A 19,072-nucleotide genomic window follows, 5' to 3' on the forward strand; every position below is an offset into this window, starting at 1 on the left:
TATCTACAATCCCCCGCTGGTTAAGAGGTAAGTCTACGGATTTACAACGCTAAAATCCCGATGTGGCTCTGCAAAAAGAAAACACAAAAACACACACGCTTATCAACAAATAAACAAACTAATTAATGAGAAATTTTTATTTTATTTATTTTTTGCGTTTAAAATTGACTTAAAAACTTTGATTAAATTTTGTGTTTTGTTGTGCACGGCTTTGTGTGGCAAAACAGTCAGTAGTATAAGTATTTCCTAAGATAAATATTTAATAATATCAGAATATATTTAATAGTTAATGCACAAAATAAATGTTTGTAACTATCTTTTCATCTATTATGAGTTTTACGGGTCTAGTGAGCAAATTCATAATTAATTTAACATGTCGCACTTGAGCCGTTTGTTACCTGGAGCTATATGCTCTTCTAACATTTCAGAGGTAATGTTGTAATAAGCATATATTATTGGAAGTTGTAGTATGGTAGTAATGCAAAACTCGATAAGATTTATTAATGTCTACTTTACTAATTGACATAACGTGGAATTATAGCATCTTGTGATAAACTTTTAGTGTGTATTATTTATATATGATATATATATAATTTTTGATAATTAATAATAATAATATTATTAATATTGTACTTGATCATTATTTAAACTATTGGACTGCCGGGTACTTATAATTAAGTGTTTGAAAGATCGTTCTTCATTGCCGGGTGTTTTATTTACCCATTGGTTTTACTACTTCAATTGCTTTGTCAGTTATATCGACCACTTTAGCTTCGTGATATGTACAGCATAATTTAATTATTTTCAGTATGTTCACCTCGCACACTTTTCGTATTTGCAGTAATTACATACCGTGCTAAATAATCACCTATGATATGAACAACAACGTTCTTGTCTTTCAGGAACATTTTCATTCCTACTTTTATATTTCCATTTAATTATCTTTTCCTACCCTAGTTTCTCAACTGCGCAAAGCTACAGTCTGACATACGTTATTTTTGGAACCAGCTCATTATAACAAAATCCCTGTTAGTATTGTTTTTTTTAGTTCCTGAAAATCATCATTAATCACTATATTTTGCATGTAAAAGCTTCAATATCTCTTTAATTCATGCTGTCATTTGTCATAGTTTACCCTTCTCTTTAATCATTACTTCTACTTTATTTTGGATAGCCATCAGTTTCACCTACATGATATATGCAAACTGAACAATTTCACCACTAACTTTCATAAATGTGTATTCTATTTCAGATGTTTTCAAATAAAACTTTTATAAAAACACTCCTTGCATCTGTTTCACATTGCAGACTGTTAGCATTTATCACTCAAACTACTCTTAAGCACTGTAACCAGGGAATGAATAATAAACACTAAATATAGGTGTCTCATCAGTCTCTTCAACCATTCAAACAATGTAGTGTTCCTAATATTAGGACAAATTAGATTTAAGTTTTATCTGCAGAAATACTGAATACAAATCTAAAGCGTTTATAACATTATTGTATATACCCATAGTTAAACTAGAGTTGGAATACTGTGTTCAGTTTTGGGCTTTCAGAAGGAATATTAATATGTTGGAAATGGATTTGGAGGAGAGGTTTTAGGATCATGTCTTGGATGGAAAGGACATATGAGCATAGCTTAATATCTCTGAACTTGTATGTGCCTTAAAAAATTAAGAGTTAAAAGGGATCTTACCAAAACTTTTAATATTTAATTAGAATTGATAGTGTTGATACAGTATCACTTTTTATTTTAATATATTGATGAGAATGGGAAAGTTAGGGGAACTTTTGTCAGGATAGAAGTCAATCAGATAAGATATCTTTATTTTTCTGACACGTTGGTTGATCTTTTGAATGGGTTGCCTTCATGTGTGGTAGATGCTGTTAATGAGCTGACTAGAGTTTTATTTTAGAATTTAGTACAATGAATGGAATGGTCTAGATGTGGTTCTTAACCAACAAATCAGTAACCATTTCGTGGAGAAATATAAAGCATACTCTTATGTAAAATATAGATTTGCTTTAATTATTCATATCCTCGCATCATCTTCTTCACACCCCTAGTAAAGAACCCTGTCTAGATGGACCAACATATCCCTTGTTGTCTTTTTATATACATGTAAGAGTCAGGTCGGTCTATTAGGATTTTTCCTTAAGTCAAAGCATTATACTTATATAACTATCTGCAATTTACAGTAGGCATAGGTAACAGTACTGATCATATGAAGTTATTGTTGTGCATAGAAGGGTAGAAAATTCGTCCAATTTGTTAATTAAAATTTTCAGTATTATAACTGCAAACATATTCATGCTCCCAGTGACACATCAGTGTGTCTTTGGACTTAAAATGCTAAAAGCCTAGTTTCAGTACCAGTGGTGGGCAGAGAACAGAAAGCCCATTATGTAGCTTTGTGCTTAACTTCAAAGAAACAAACAGGTTTTCATTGTTGCTTTTGTAACAAATTGCAAAGAAAGGAGATTTCCTTTATCTGAGAGGATCCATAATATGCTCTACGTTTATCATTTGTACATTTGTCACAACACCACCTCTTCTCCAGTATGTAAGTACTCGTGTAATACTAGTTATACCTTTAACAGAACATAATGATAACTCATAACATCCTATACATCAATAAAATAAGTTTCATAAATTGGACCAATTAATACATAATGAGCTATCATCAATACATATAACTTACAGTTCTGGCACCTCACAGGTTACATCACAGGTTACACTAAATTGCCTTTAATGTTTCAAAGTGTTGCATTAAAAGTGAGAATTACCTTTAATATTATGAAATGTTATACAATTTGAATGCAGCATAGTACATGACATAATATACAGCAAGGGGCTATTTGGTTCATAAAGGATGTTCATGTATAAAAACAACAGAAATTCTCCATCATATGTACTTCTTAGTTTCCACTGATGCTGATGGCAACTTATTCTACAAATACCATACTAGGAGAACATATTAACAAAAGCTTAACCTCTATATAAAAAAAAAGAAATAAGTTGTATCACCTCAACTTACTATCATGAGCATTCAACACAAAGAAATTAAGAGGACTTTATTCTGTTTATCTTCTGGATATAAATATTTTAAAGTTTAGTAAGTTCACATTTTACCTCTCTTTCCTCAAGAGAAAATGAGATATCTTAGTCCATTCAAATATGATGAACTTTTTATTACCACCATAGTACCTTTTAATCACCTAACCCCTTTCCAAAAAGTCAGTATCCATATTATGCATACTGTGCATTGTATTCCAACTATGGCCAAAGTAGTGATAATTACCTCTTTTGACTTGTACTCAATATGTCTATAAATATACAGAATCATTTTATTATCTTTAATAATAAAAACAGGGCCTGGCATGGCCAGGTGGTTAAGTCACTCAACTTGTAATCTGAGGGTTGTGGGTTTGAATCGTCATCATACTGAACATGCTCTCTCTTTCAGCCATGAGGGTGTTATAATATAACTGTCAATCCTACTTTTGGTTGGTAAAAGAGTAGCCCAAGAGTTGGTGGGTGGTGGTGGTGACTAGCTGCCTTTCCTCTAGTTTTTCTTACACTGCTAAATTATGGACGGCTTGTGCAGATAGCTCTCATATAGCCTTGCACGAAATTCAAAATGCATCAGCAAGATGTACTAATTAAAGGTCATCAATGCAAATAAGAAAAAAAAACAGGCTTATTTGGTTCACTGTCAGGTAGAAAGATCTAATCTCACTTGATTTCTCTTACTCAGTCACTCTGCAGTCTAATTAACTAGTTTTTAACAAAATCATAATAAATTTTACAAAAATTGCATACTAAGGGATATATCTCCTGAAATCATATCATACTGTATCACTGATAATGCAATTGATAATGAAATATATGATATAAACAAACAATAACTTTAGATTTTGCTGGTTTTTTCTTGTATGAAGAGACTTTGCATTTCTAGTGAACTATTTGTTCTTTCTTTACATTATTAATGGAACTTTAAACCTTATGCAAAATCTAAGTAAAGAGTCTAAACTTTCCAACTCTCAATTTTGCAACACAATGGAAAATCTGGTTTTAAATATTAAACATGTTGATGTTATGAAAGCCAAGTTTGCCTGCAACCACTACTTGTACATGTGACCTTTGTCCATTGCAGTCTGAGTAAAATTGCCTAGTGGCTGGCTCGGTATTAAATCTCTGGGTTTAATGACATTCAAAATTGGGTTTTAATACTCAGCCACAGCACAAATATCCCACTGTGTAACCTTGTGTTTAACAGTAAACAAACTAATATATTAAATTGTATAAAAGGAGTAGCCACATTGTAACAGTCCTATATCACACTATATTGTTAATATGGTTCATGCTGACAGTAATACTGGAATTATTTTCATGTGTTAAGTACATTGTAGCTATATACTAAAATTGTGCTACATAGGCCTGAACACAATGAAATAAATAAAAATATGCTATAAAAGGGATGTATATATATTGTGTATCAAACATAGTAGTTTATCCAATATTTCCAGGAAACCCTTTTAGTATCAAGAAAAGTAAAATACATATGAAGTGGATACAGTGGCTTCTGTAAACATGAAATTGAGCAGGAAAATATCAAAATGAAATTTATTTGGATATTTTTTGACCATAATGAATCAAGAGAGATTACTTGATGAAATGAGTTCATCTGATGAAATAAATGCAACCTTTATGTTATTACTTTATGTACACTGCTACATACAATTGTCAGAAATTATGAAAATAGGCATAACCAAAGAAGGATTGAAAAGATATTTACATATAAAATGAACAATGGGATTACACTTTCAGTTTAAAATTTTGCTTTTTCATATTAAATTCATTTTCATTTCTTCATAATTTTTGTATTCAGAAGACATGATAAATATTTTAATGGTGCATACATTTATTTATAATGTATGTTATCAATCAGTATTGTCTTACTGTCATTGTACATGTAAAACTTACATGTAAATATTTTCTGGAAAAGTGTAGTCATTTGTGTTTTACTAGTGTTTGTAAACTATAAGTAGCACATGTATTTTGAAATGTTTGGAAATTAAATCCTTTCTTATCACTCTAGATTAGTTTTCATATGTGTTTCATTCATTCTTTATAAGTTTTTCTCCACCATTTTGGTGGTAAACCTACAGGCTTACAATACTAAAATTTGGGTTTCTTGGTGGGCAAAGCAAAAATCGCCCACTGTATGGCTTTGTGCTTTACCACAACCAGACTGATTTTTAATGTGCAACAATGAGTGTTAATTATATTTATAATGAAAGCAACAGTTAAATATTAGTGTCTACAGCTGTAATGTTTTACATATATACAGGGGTTAAAGTTTAGGAAACTTCCATTGAATAACCTGTAGGATGCTAATTTTGGGTCAGAATGGTATAAGATCCTCTTTACTAGAGGATAATCCTATACTTAGTATGTGAACAGTATGATTAATTTGGATTGTGACATAGTTTGTGTGTACATTAAAAATAAATTAGTTCATGCACAAGAGATTTCACTGTTGTTCTAAATTCTACACAGTTTAACCTTACAACATGAGTGCTGTACAAGAACATAGAGCAATCTTATGTGGTAGCTTAGTAACCTTCAATTTACAGCCTGGGTGATTTAAGTCACAAAAATATGTATAGAAATTTGATATTTTTATATGAAGTATTTTCAAATAACTGATTACTGAATATTCAAAGTTTATTTCAACTGTTGTTCCTAAACTTTTCATTTCAGTTGTATTATCCTTAATACATTTGCATAGAACCTTTTTCACTTCTAAATACTTCAAATGGTACAATTATTCTTGTTTTAAGAATAGCTTAATTTTTGAATTGAACAAAAAATCATAGCTTCAAAGAATATAGGCTGATGCAGATTGTAATTACACTGTATAATAGATGGACGTATATTATTTAATTAAGAAACTTTTAACTTCTGTAGAATGTACATGTATGAAGTATATATAAATTAAGTATGCTGTATGCTTGATAACATTATTTCCAGAACAATGATGTTCATAATAAAAATCACTATATCAGTTGTACAATGTATGCACCTACTATTCATTTTGTTGACGTATATAGGTATGAGTTTAATTTTACTTCTAAATTTGTGTGTACATTTTTATAATAGATGTCATATACAAGTTGCATGTGGTTGCTAATGCATATGTATTGGTCATTTACCACTGTGATTCAGAGGAAGAGATGCATGTTCATTTTTAATTTTAATGTATAAATTAAAAACATTCATATCTACCAGAAGTAAAGAGCATTTATGGTAGTGCAGAATACATGAAAATGACTTTATTCAATTACCATATTTTATGCCTTGTGAGATGCTACACAGTAGAAGAATCATTCTAATTTTAGAAAGAGAATTCTTAGAAGAATTATTTTCACTCGGCAACCAACACCTTGTTGCAGCCTTGACTTTTTTCAGCCGAGTAAATACAGTTAAGCACATCATATTCTTTACAGTATATTGACAACATTAGTTAAAATTAATGTTTTATGCTATTGAAAATACTTGTAGTTGATAAGTAATGAGATTATGATCTGTATGATCATAATTTTGAGTAGATCCTAAGCTTACCTCTTGCCTCAACCTATTGCTTTTGTCTTGGAAGAAGCATGGGGATTTTTCAAAGTATTTTTAAATAAAAAAATGCATCTTACAAAGTGTAAAATACAGTACATCTCATTAATAATTTATTATTTTGACAATATTGCTGTTTGTTCAGATGTTTAAACAAGTACATATATTATTAATGTTTGTGTTTAGTTTTCAAGCCATCTGTTACATTATTTTCCTTTAAGATTGAAATTTTAGTTTTTTTTTGAAATAATACACATTTTATATAGATAAACTTTTCCAGTTATGAAGTTAAAATATATTACATCAATACGTTTTTTATATCTTGAGACTTTTTGATGCCTGATTTATAGAAGTTGTCACATGATAGTATATTTCATTGTTCTGAATTACTGAAGATCTAATATTGATATTGGTGGTATATGGTACAAAAATGTATATCTTTTTGTCACGAGTAAAGATATTTGAAAAAGTTCAATGTTACTTCAGTATCTATAACTTGTGTAAACATTGTTTTGCTTCATTGTAATTTGTTTCTGTATGTTTTAATTAGTTTATGAGCATACTTAAAGCTATAGGGTATTGAAATAATTGAGCAAAATTTCTGTACAGTTGTGGTCTTTTAACATCTTGTTTTTAGTGTACTTGGATGTTCATATAGTAGCTATTCAAGATCTGAAAGATATTTCTATTTTCTGATCGTGTATTCTCAAACTACAACGAGTGTCATTTTTGTAATTGTAGTGTTTCTCAGATTTGTTTTCATAAGGTTTGCTTTGACAGATATCAAAATCATATTTGTTCAGCAATTTTTATTGCGATTGATAAATTAATGGATAAAAATCACAGTGTTAGTTTTTATCAGTTTATCTAGCTTTTACACCTATATCTCATTTTTATTAACCTGACCTTGGTGAGCAGAGCAAAAATAGCCCACTGTGTAGCTTTGTGGTTAACTACAACCAGACTGATTTGTAATGTGAAACAATGAGTGTCAGTTATATTTATAATGAAAGCAACAGTTAAATATTAGAGTATACAGCAGTTCTGTTATAACATAAAACAATGCAATGTTTTACATGTATACAGAGGTTTGAGATTAGGAAACTTCCATTGGAAAACCATTAAGGTACTAATTTTGGGTCCAAACTGATATTACATAATCTCTTAACACAAATATTGTTCACCAAATTTATTTTATAGTTGTACCTGCACACTATATTGTTTTGTTAATAAGTTTTAATTTGAGTTTATTTATCACTGCTTGCTCTGAATGCATAACATCTGAAGTTAATTCTCTGAAGCTAAATGGTTTATAATTTTCTAAATCTATATTCAAATCAATTCTGTCAATTTTAAGAAGCTGTTCCTAAGAGTAAGAAACATATTGCAAATTACAAAATTTAAGTGTCAGCATTAGCCCTGATTACCTATACTTAAAGACATAAATTTATTAGATGGACTTATCGTTCTTAAAGATATTTATAAATAAGTTAATGTGAGTGTGTTACACAGAAAGTCTGCATGGATACATTTTGTGAATGTGTCTATATATACACAGTAAACTTCATTAACAAACCTTAGTTTCACATCACTGCATATGTAGAAGTGTTTTTAATGAACATTTTTGTACACCTAAAACATATTGTTTTAATATTAGGATTCAGACTGTGCAGACAATTTGACATTTAAAATATCAAGGGAAGTTTCAGGACAGCCATAAATTATTTAAAAAACTAAAATCTTCACACTGAGAAAGTATTGTAATAGCCAGTTTTTTTGAAACTGTGATATTTATTGCCTTCTTAGAAATGCATACACAAACACGTCAATAACTATTGTTTTAATCTGTTGTTATACAACTTGAGTGAAATACATTGATAAGTATAAACAAGTAATTTTGTATTTTTTGTGTTTTTTTCATGACTGCAATAAACAAATGTTTAAACTGTTGTAAAAAAATCATAAATGTCATGTAGGTCTTTAGAGAGGGCAAGATATTTTCTATCCATGCCTAACTCACTTGTGTCTGTTTTGGTTGTTGTCTACACTGTTGCATGTGGTTAATTTATGAGATATAGTTTGTGAGCATGTTTATTTTAATTTGCATACAGGTTCTATGCACTATTATTCAATACCATGCGTAAGACTGAATTAGTATTGAAATGACTTTGAGAATTCATTAGTAAAGACAACAAGAATAGCATTTACCACATACAATGTTAAGAGATTCATATTCCAGTGTTTACTTTCTACTTCGGTGTGGATTCCTGTACGTGGTGAGGGGACCTCCCAGGGAAGGTTCTGTTCAATCTGGTTACCTTCTCTGGGATCTAAACATCCACCCACGTGTTTGCCGTGTGTGGCGACCCGTGAAGGGGAGGAGAGGATCCTGGTGGTTGAGGGGTCCAACCCTAACACACCACTTTGGCCTCGAATTCCTGTAGACGGGCGGCCTTTGGGTGGCCCCCCTTGGGTCAATCGGCTGGTCCACTTGGGCTAGAGTCAACCAAGTACCAGTGTTGGAAGTTCTCAACGGGTGTTGTGGACATTGTGCCTGATGCTGGTGTTTGGGTATAGTGCTCACGAAACTCTGGCGTTGCTGCATTGTCCTTGCATGACTTTGTAGTGCGTCCCCTTGTAGGGCTCCATGGTGGGTGGGGTCAGTGGGTACCGAAATTTTTTCTTTTTCCTATGGATCCTCCAAAAAATTTAAATAAAATTGTAAAAAAGCAGTCAATGGGTAAAGCGACCATGTCTTGAATACTCAGAACAGCAATCTTCAACATCAGTAACACACGTACCTCATTTTCTTATATTACATTCTCTTTCAGAAAAACCTTTAGGGCAAATGTCCCCTTTTTTTATTCAAAAGGGACTAGAGGGACTTGCTGCCTCTACAAAGTCAGTAAAGAAACTTCGATCTGGTGACATATTGGTTGAAACATCCACATCCCAACACAGTGAACTCCTCTTGAATTCAAAGGCAATTGGGGATATACCTATTGAGGTTACACCCCATGCTACCTTGAATTCTTCACGAGGAATTATTGTTGAAAGGGATTTGAAGAACATTCCCGAGTCAGAGATTCACTCAAGGAGTTTCTGCAGTGAGGCGCATCTCCACTCACAAAGATGGAGTTACACTGCCAACAAATACCCTCGTGTTAACATTTACTTCACCACGTGCACCTGCCACCATCAAGGCAGGTTATCTCATTTGCAGGGTTCGGCCGTACATACCAAACTCTCTTCAATGTTTCCAATGTCAGAGATTCGGCCACTCAAAGACATCTTGTCGTGGTTCCCTGACATGTGCTCATTGTGGAGGCAAGGACCATGATGCCTATGACTGTGACATGAACCCACATTGCGTAAACTGCAATGGTTCTCACCCCTCTTACTTTCATTCTTGCCCAAAATGGTTGGAGGAAAAAGAGGTGCAGCGTTTGAAAACGACACATAACATTAGTTATCCTGAGGCTCGGAAATTGCTGTCCACAACTCCATCTCAGACATATGCTGCTACACTTCATTCCACAACTACAGTGGGAGTGCAGACAGATCTCTCTGTGCCTCCAAGAGAATCGTTTTCAAAACAATTGAAAAGTCTTTTGACCTCCGTGGTTAAAAAGGTTGATGAATCGACTTCCACACCCATCTCTGTTCCTCCCATACCTTCCAACAAACCTCAAGATCCACGTCCTTCAGTTTCAAATACAGGTATTTCTTCTGATACATCTTTTTCTCCCACCACAAGAGACAAAACAATTATTCGTTTGCATCCTCAGTCACTGGATTCCCCTTCCAATAACAAAAACCTGCCCACCCGACCCAGAGCAGGATCCATGGAGGTTGATAGACCTCCTCCGACTAAAGACAGTAAAGAAAAAAGACGTGGTCGTAAACCGAAGGGTTCTCCAGCCACTTCACCTACCCGTTCTTAAAAATGGCCACCTTGATACAATTGAACTGTCGAGGTTTACGTTCTAATCTGGATGATATCAAAACGCTGATTGCTTCCTACCATCCTGTTTGTCTTTCTTTACAAGAAACATTTCTCAAAACTGCTGATACTGTCTCCATTCGGCAGTTTTCTCTGTACAGAAATGACAGGTTGTGTGATGGTCGAGTACATGGAGGGGTGGCACTGTTGGGTGATCAACACGTGCCCACCCTGTCTTTGTCACTCAACACACCCTTGGAGGCTGTAGCCATTCGTGTTTCCTTGGGTCATACCATCACTGTTTGTTCTCTGTACCTGTCCCCTGGAGAGACATATGATCAATCAGATCTTGATGCTCTTGTTGAGCAGTTGCCATCTCCATTTCTAATCCTAGGGGATTTTAATGGACATCATCCCCTCTGGGAAGTGCTATTATTGATGGGAGGGGCCGACCTGTAGAGCGGATGCTCTCTGATCACAATCTTTCTCTTTTCAATACTGGTTCTTCCATTTACTTTCATGCACTTAGTCAGTCCTTTACCGCTATTGATCTCTGAGTTTGCTCCCCTTCATTATTCTCCCATTTTTCATGGAAGGTTGACAGTAATCCACTAGGCAGTGATCATTTTCCGATCCTTTTGAGAGAGACTGGCCGTGGTCGATGCCACCCTACCCACGTGCCCCGGTGGAAGCTGGATCAGGGAGACTGGTCCACTTTCACTGCTCTCGCAGAACTTGATCCTGCCATCATAAATCAGCCATCAATAGACGACTGTGTAGCAGCGGTAACTGACTTTATTACACATGCAGCTGCTCAGTGTATTCCTAAAACCTCGACACGTTTTCCACGATATCCTCGTCCGTGGTGGAATCCTGCTTGCCAATTAGCACGGAAGGCTCAAAAGCGGGCCTGGGATACTTTTCGTAGACATCCCACACTTTCAAACCGGGTTGCTTTCCAACGGGCCCATGCACATGCTAGGTGGGTAAGACGTCAAAGCCAGAAGGAATCTTGGATTAAGTTCACAACCAGCATATCTTCTACCACCAGTTCCAAGATCATATGGGACAGGATTCGAAAGGTTAATGGGCACTACAATTCTGTCCCCCTCTCGATTTTACTCTCTGATGGTCAGGAGGTGACTGATGTTTGGAACATCGCTAACACTCTGTGTGAAAGCTTTTGCCGGGTATCTACCACTTCTGCTTGTTCCTCCACTTTCCTGGCTATCAAGACTCGGGCAGAGCGATCACCTCTTTCCTTTCGAACTGACTGTTTCTTTGACTATAATTGTCCCTTTACCCTGGTGGAACTAAAAATGGCCCTTCATCGGTCTGCCAGTACGTCTGTTGGACCTGATGATATTCATTATGACATGCTGCACCATCTATCTCCTGCTTCTCTTGATGTCCTTCTGATTGTTTTCAACCGGATCTGGCAGGAGAATGTTTTTCCTGATGCCTGGCACCAGGCTATTATTTTACCTTTCTCTAATCCAGGGAAAGATCCCAAGATTCCTTCAAACTACCGTCCAATTGCTTTGACGAGCTGTCTCTGTAAGACATTAGAAAGGATGGTTAATGCTCGTCTTGTTTGGTTCCTTGAATCAAACAACCTCCTCTCGCCCACCCAGTGTGGGTTCCGTCGACAGCACCCCACCACAGACCACCTAATTCGTCTTGAAACATCTATCAGAGAAGCCTTTCTCAACCGCCAACATCTTGTATCAATATTCTTTGACATAGAGAAGGCTTACGACACAACATGGAGGTATGGGGTTTTGCGAGACCTCCATACATATGGGTTACGTGGCCATCTACCAATGTTTATTAAAAAATTTTTAATGGACAGGAGATTCCAAGTTCATGTGGGTTTGACACTTTCCCGTTCTTTTGTACAGGAACTTGGAGTCCCTCAAGGCTGTGTCTTGAGTGTTACACTCTTCAGTATAAAGATAAATGCCATCACTGAACAACTCCCTCTCACTGTTGCGAATGGGCTGTATGTCGACGACTTTCACATCTCATGTCAGTCGTCAAACATAAGATATATTGAGCGGCAACTACAAACCGCCCTCAATTGTGTAAGGAAGTGGACTCTGGTGAACGGCTTTAATTTCTCTCTCTCCAAAACTGTATGCATGCACTTTTGCCGTCGACGGGGTATTCACTCTGATCCTGAACTTCGTATCGGTGAAGTTTTGCTGCCAGTGGTCCCAGAGACCAAGTTCTTGGGGCTTATCTTTGATCGTAAACTGACCTTTATACCACACTTAAAGCAGCTTCGGGTCAAATGCACAAGAGCACTGAACATCCTCCGTGTTCTCTCTTCTACCAGTTGGGGGGCAGATCGCTGTTCAATGTTAAAGGTATATCGTGCTCTTATTAGATCGAAACTCGATTATGGATCAATGGTCTATGGCTCTGCCAGACCCTCGGCCTAAAAGATGCTGGATCCCATTCATCACCAAGGACTTCGACTCTGCACTGGGGCCTTCCGTACCTCTCCAGTTCAAAGTATATACATTGAATCTCGTGAACCTTTTCTACACCTTCGCCGTTTGCAACTATCTTTACAATATACTTCCGAAACTTCATTCCTCCCCAAAGCATCCCACCTGGAAATGTGTTTTCCTTCCTCGGTGGGCAGTACTTTTTCAGAACAGACGATCTGTCATTGCTCCGTTTGGCCTTCGCATCCAGGCGCAATTGGATGAATTGGGTCTGTCCTTGGATAACATTGCAGACTCCACAGGTCGGCCCATCCCACCATGGCTTATTACAGCCCCCAAATGTGACCTTTCTTTCAGTCACCTAAAAAAGGCAGATACTCCAGATTGGTAGTACCATCTTTTATTCAATGAATATCTTTCAAACACTCATTCAGTTCCCATTTATACAGATGGTTCCAAATCAGGTAATTCAGTGGGCTCTACTGTGGTTTGCTGTGGTTCAGTAGTTGCGTAGAGAATCCCCTCTACAGCTTCTGTGTTCACTGCTGAACTGTATGCCATATCTCTTGCCCTGGATCATATTGCAGCTGAGCAGTACTCCAACTGCACTATTTATACTGATTCGCTTAGTTCTATACTTGCCTTGGAATTGCTACACGTTAGCTCACATCCTATTCTCGCTGATATTCGAAACCGACTGGCCCATTTCTCATCAGTAGCTACTTCAATCCAGTTTTTCTGGATACCAGGCCATGTTGGTATTCGCGCGGGAACGAGCTTGCAGACATGGCAGCTAAATATGTCTGCTTCAGCACCATCACTCCTATGCCTATTCTGTACATGGACTATGGTGTTGTCTTCAAGGCTTGGCTCTGTGCCAGCTGGCAGTCCACTTGGAGTGAGCAACGTGACAACAAACTTTTTCAAATCAAACTCGAAATTGGACTTTGGCCATCTAGCTTCCGTAAAGTTCGGAAGGAGGAAGTTGTTCTCACTAGGCTATGCATTGGTCACAGTTTTTTAACTCATCATTTTCTTTTATCTGGAACTGATGCACCAATGTGTAGTTTGTGTAACACTCAAATCACTATCAGCCACGTTTTACTTTCTTGCCATCGTTACAATTCTCAACGACGGCAATATTTTAAACATATTTTTTCCCAAGGTCAGTCTGTAACATTGGACAGAGTTATTGGTGATGGTGACTCTGTCCATCTTGATAATGTTTTTAATTTTTTAATGGCCATTAATCTTTTTTAATCTCATTTAAGTGTTGCATATTTATTCATTACACCTTTTTAATTGTGGTTCCTTTTTTACAGTTTTAATCTCTCTCCTTCAATTTGACATTGGACAATGGCCAGAATATTAAATAACTCGACACCAGGACTGGAAAGGCCAACTTCAGGTGACTAACGCTACTGCTTGAACTATCCGTTTGAACTACTCGTTAGTCGTCCTGGCGAGTTGTTATTATACTTTTGCTGCATATCATTTCACACTTTTACTACTTTACTTTTTAGTACTGGCCATATTGACTCATAACCCAGAACCAGGACTGGAAAGACCAACTTCAGGTGACTGACGGTGGTTTTTATACTTACCTGTTAGTCTTCCTGGCGGGTTATGATCATTACCATTCTGCTAGAGTAAATATTTTACAACTTTGAAGACTGGATGTCACCATTGGTTTTTACACCATTTTCTGTTTTAATTGCTGTTTTGTTTTTACCTTCATTTACTTTTACAAATTTTACTCCATTTACTTGACTTTATCTTTTTACTGGACATTTGGCTACTCATTGTTACAATTTTGCTATGTATCTTTTAAAACTTTTATTCTTTTACATTTTGATACTGGTTGCTATGACACATAACCCGGAACCAGGACTGGAAAGACCAACTTCAGGTGACTGACGGTGGTTCTTGAACTTACCTGTTAATCTTCCTGGCGGGTTATGATCATTACCTTTTTTGCTAGAGTAAATACCTTACAACTTCTTATACTCTACCTTCTATCTTAACATTGTAGACTAGGTGTCAACATTGGTTTTATATTTTTTGTTTTATCTTCATTTCCATTTATGTCTATTACTACATTTATTTATTTATTTATTTTTTACATTTTTACCGAATGTCTGGCGCAGATAGCCTCGCTGCTTTGTGCCATAAAACACTAAATCAAACAAATAAACAAAATACTTTCTACTTATACTCTAAGTAGGATGTTCTTGATAACAAACAAAGCAGAATCTACAGTACCATATAACATAGAAGTTGAGACAAATTCCTAAATATTGATTGACCCAGCAGAAAAGAATAAAAGTCCTTATAAACTATTTTCAACGTTTGGAAACTTTTTCTTTGCTTACCTGAAGATAACCTAAGAAGATTGAAACACTGTTCTCTATTTTAATAAAAGTTTTAATAACCATACTAGCCATCTTGAGATACATTCTCTCATTATTTTTAAATGTTCTTTTTATGATTGTTTCCTTTAAACAAAAATATGTAGATGTGCAAAATTGTTTTCTCTAACTTGTATGGTATGAGGAATGAAATTCAACTTGTACTGGTGATATATATGTAAAATCTAAAACTATAAATTTATACATATGCATGATTGTAAAGCATGTAACAATTTATTCATTTAAATTATCTATACATACATGCCGTGATAGACTAACTACCTAGCTTTATCAAGATACTTTAAAAGAAAATAAACATATTTCAACATTTACCAAGAATTTAATAAACAAATTTTCTAGTGATTTTGCAGTATATTCACTGCTAAAAAATATCTCTATCTAGTTAAATTAATTCTTTATTACATATAAGTATCAAGTTTCTCATGCCATAGCAACTGATAATCGTGTAGTTGTTATCTTAAATGTTGATGTGTTTGTGATATACATGTTAAAGAGAATGGAAAAATTCAACATTCAGCTATAAAAAAAGAATTTTATGCATTGTTTTCAAGTGTGGCATTAATCCCTAGGATATATCAGAGTTGTGTAATGTGTTTTTCAAATGAAAGAATCTTGAGGTCAACAAGCAGATTGATTAAAATGGAGTATTGTAAAAATAAGTGGCATGAATTAACCTTCTTTTGTATATCAGAGATAATACGTGGAATTTTGATAATGTAAGTTATTATTTTCCAAGCAACAACCTTCATATTAATAGTTTAGCAATAATTAATTGACTGAAATATTCTTCATCACCTTTAATCCTTTAATAATGTCTTTCATGTTGCAGCAACTTTAGTTTCTTGGCAAAACCAGTAAAAAAAGAATGATTTTCTTTGACACTCAGTATGCAACTGCCTGTTTAATGTTAGAAATCAAATCCTTGATGATGAGAAAACCCACTTGTAGAGAAAATTATATTTGTAAAAAATGGCTGGTATAGCTAGAGAAAGCACTATATAGAGGAGCGAACAACGTTTCAACCTTTTCCAGTTAATGTCAGGTTCACATAGAAAGAAAGAGGTAACTGACCAATAGCTGACCTCATGTTTGAAAGCAGTTGTGCAATTAACACAGCTTTACATCTACCACTATACTGGTACACATGTGTAAAGACACAGTTGCGGGATTCACGTCTACAGAACACTCTTAATTTTTTCAATCACATTAACTTTATACATCCCAACATTAAATTTCACATGTGAATAGGACGAAAGAAATCAAAAATCATTTTTTAACCTCAAAATAACAAGAACCGATACATAATTTAAAACCGGAATCCACCAAAAAATCACCCATAATGGCCTATACATTCCTTGGGATTCAGCACATGAAACAAAACAAAAATTCAACATACTGAGAAACCAAATAAACACAGCCATAAAACTGTGCTAACCAGATAACATTAACAATGAATTAGACAAAATAAAACAATACTTCATCAACATCAACACGTTTCCTCCACAATCCGTAGAAAACATTACACACACACCTAGACAAAAAGCAAAATCAACTAACCAAAGTAAATATACCCCACTATTTAAAAAATGATGAAACCATGTACTGCCTCATACCATATATTCCTGACATCAGCAGAAGAATAACCAATATTTGGCAAAAACTAGTGACAAAATATGACATTCCAGTTAATACCAAATTTATTCAAAAACCAGGCACAAAACTAAGGTCTATACTATGTAAAAACTACACTGACAAACACAACACCAACATTATTTATAAAATACATTGTGATAACTGCCATGACTTCTATATTGGAGAAACAAGTAGAAAAATGGAAACCAGATTCACAGAACACAAAAAGTCACCTTTACATGTTTTCTAACACTGCAAATCAAATAAATACAACATAACCATAGAAAACACCAAAATACTAAATAGAGAAACAAACATAAACAAATGCAAAATTAATGAAGCGTTACTTATAAAACAACCAATACAAAGGAACACCTTTATACTTGTATTAATAAATATAATCCAACATCTAAGCACACCCTCTACATTCTTAAACTCAATTACATAACCACTTTGAAATATGTAGTCAGCTTTCAGTCACTTACCTCTTTCTTTCTTTCTGAACCTGATGATCAAAGAAGGTTGAAATGTTGTTTGCTCCCTTCATAGTGCTTTCTCTACTCATACCAATTGTTTTGTACATATATAATTTAGACATCAAATATTTGACATGTATGTATCATATTACATGCATCAATACTGTTGTAATAAGTTTTTAAAATGGTACAACACAACTGAGAGCAGTAGTTAATGTTATTTGGTACAAGTTTATCTCATTAATTCTGAAATAATTGGTCTTGCAAGTCAAAAGATTTCAAACTCTGTAAATCAAAACTTTCAAACTGCAGTCAGTGATAACTTTTATTCCAAGTAGTTGTGGAATGATGTATTTTATGATGGTTAGAGTAATTTCATTTAAAATTGTAAATATTTTATTTGTAAGAACATTTCTTTTAGAGACATAATTTTAAAATGGTCTGAGCAAAACTGATCAGGTAGACATATTTTTACCATCAGAGCAGGTACTTAAATTTATTATTTTTTAAACTGTCTAATAAATTAGAAATCAGAATTTATTTAATAATTAAAAGTAATGCAACATTGAAATAACTTAAATAAAAACAACACCCAGCCCTAAAAGGACAATGATTTGGTTTCAAATTACCATCTTGAGGATGTGTTCATTCCAATTTTTCAAAGCAGTACTTATTTGGTTAATGTCCACCTCAAAAAAAAAAACGTCTTCAGACAAGTTTGATTTCAGTACTGTGTTTCAGATCTTCCAGCAATCACATGCATGCTACTGTATTTCTTTAACTTGATAGTTAACTTAGTTATACACTTTTTTTTCTAATTTCCTTTTGAAATAAAAATTAATGTTAATGTTATAGCGTATTGAAAAGACAAAATAAATTGTAGCATGACCTCAGTTTTGGAATAAAGCATACTATCGTGTTTACTTACAATATGGATATGTTTTCAAGTTCTTGTTTGAAAAAAAAAAGTATGTTATAGCCTATAGGAAGATGATGTTCTCAAGGTAGTTGTGAGGTCTTTATTAATAGACATATTTGAATTTATTTTATAATTACATCAGTGATAATATGGTTGGGTAATCCATACATACTTTCTATAGCAAACTGTTAAAGGATTCTTATCAAACCTTGCATGTATCCTTAGAACCTCCGAGGGAGGGAAAAAAGGGGTCAATCTGTGAACTGACCCCCTGTACTATTTTGGAGAGCCCAACTGCCTTTTTTGTGTGTTGAGCTTGTATGTTGTATTATTAGCTCAGCTAGTGAACATTAAAGGCCCTACCCATTTTTTTTCTTTTAGCCTGGCATGGCCAGATGGTTAAGGCACTCGACTCCTAATCTGTGTGTCGCGGGTTTGAATCCTCATCACACCAAACATGCACGCCCGTTTAACCGTGTGGGCGTTATAATGTGACGGTCAGACCCACTATTCGTTGGTAAAAGAGTACCCCATGAGTTGGCGGTAGGTGGTGATAAGTAGCTGCCATTTCTCTATTCTTACACTG

The 19,072-nt window shown here is 34.7% G+C and overlaps 1 protein-coding gene across 1 annotated transcript in view; it reads left to right on the forward strand.

The window, feature by feature from the left end:
- The first annotated feature begins 358 nt into the window (after positions 1-358).
- LOC143250071 (arrestin red cell-like) overlaps positions 359-19,072 on the forward strand; it is a 59,149-nt gene continuing 40,435 nt past the window's right edge. The window contains exon 1 of the mRNA XM_076500676.1: positions 359-430. Within this exon, the coding sequence (XP_076356791.1) occupies positions 374-430 (57 nt within the window). The 5' untranslated portion in view covers positions 359-373. The remainder of the gene's footprint in view (positions 431-19,072) is intronic.

The sequence above is a fragment of the Tachypleus tridentatus genome, chromosome 1 (assembly GCF_004210375.1).
Source record: "Tachypleus tridentatus isolate NWPU-2018 chromosome 1, ASM421037v1, whole genome shotgun sequence".
NCBI lineage: Eukaryota > Metazoa > Arthropoda > Merostomata > Xiphosura > Limulidae > Tachypleus > Tachypleus tridentatus.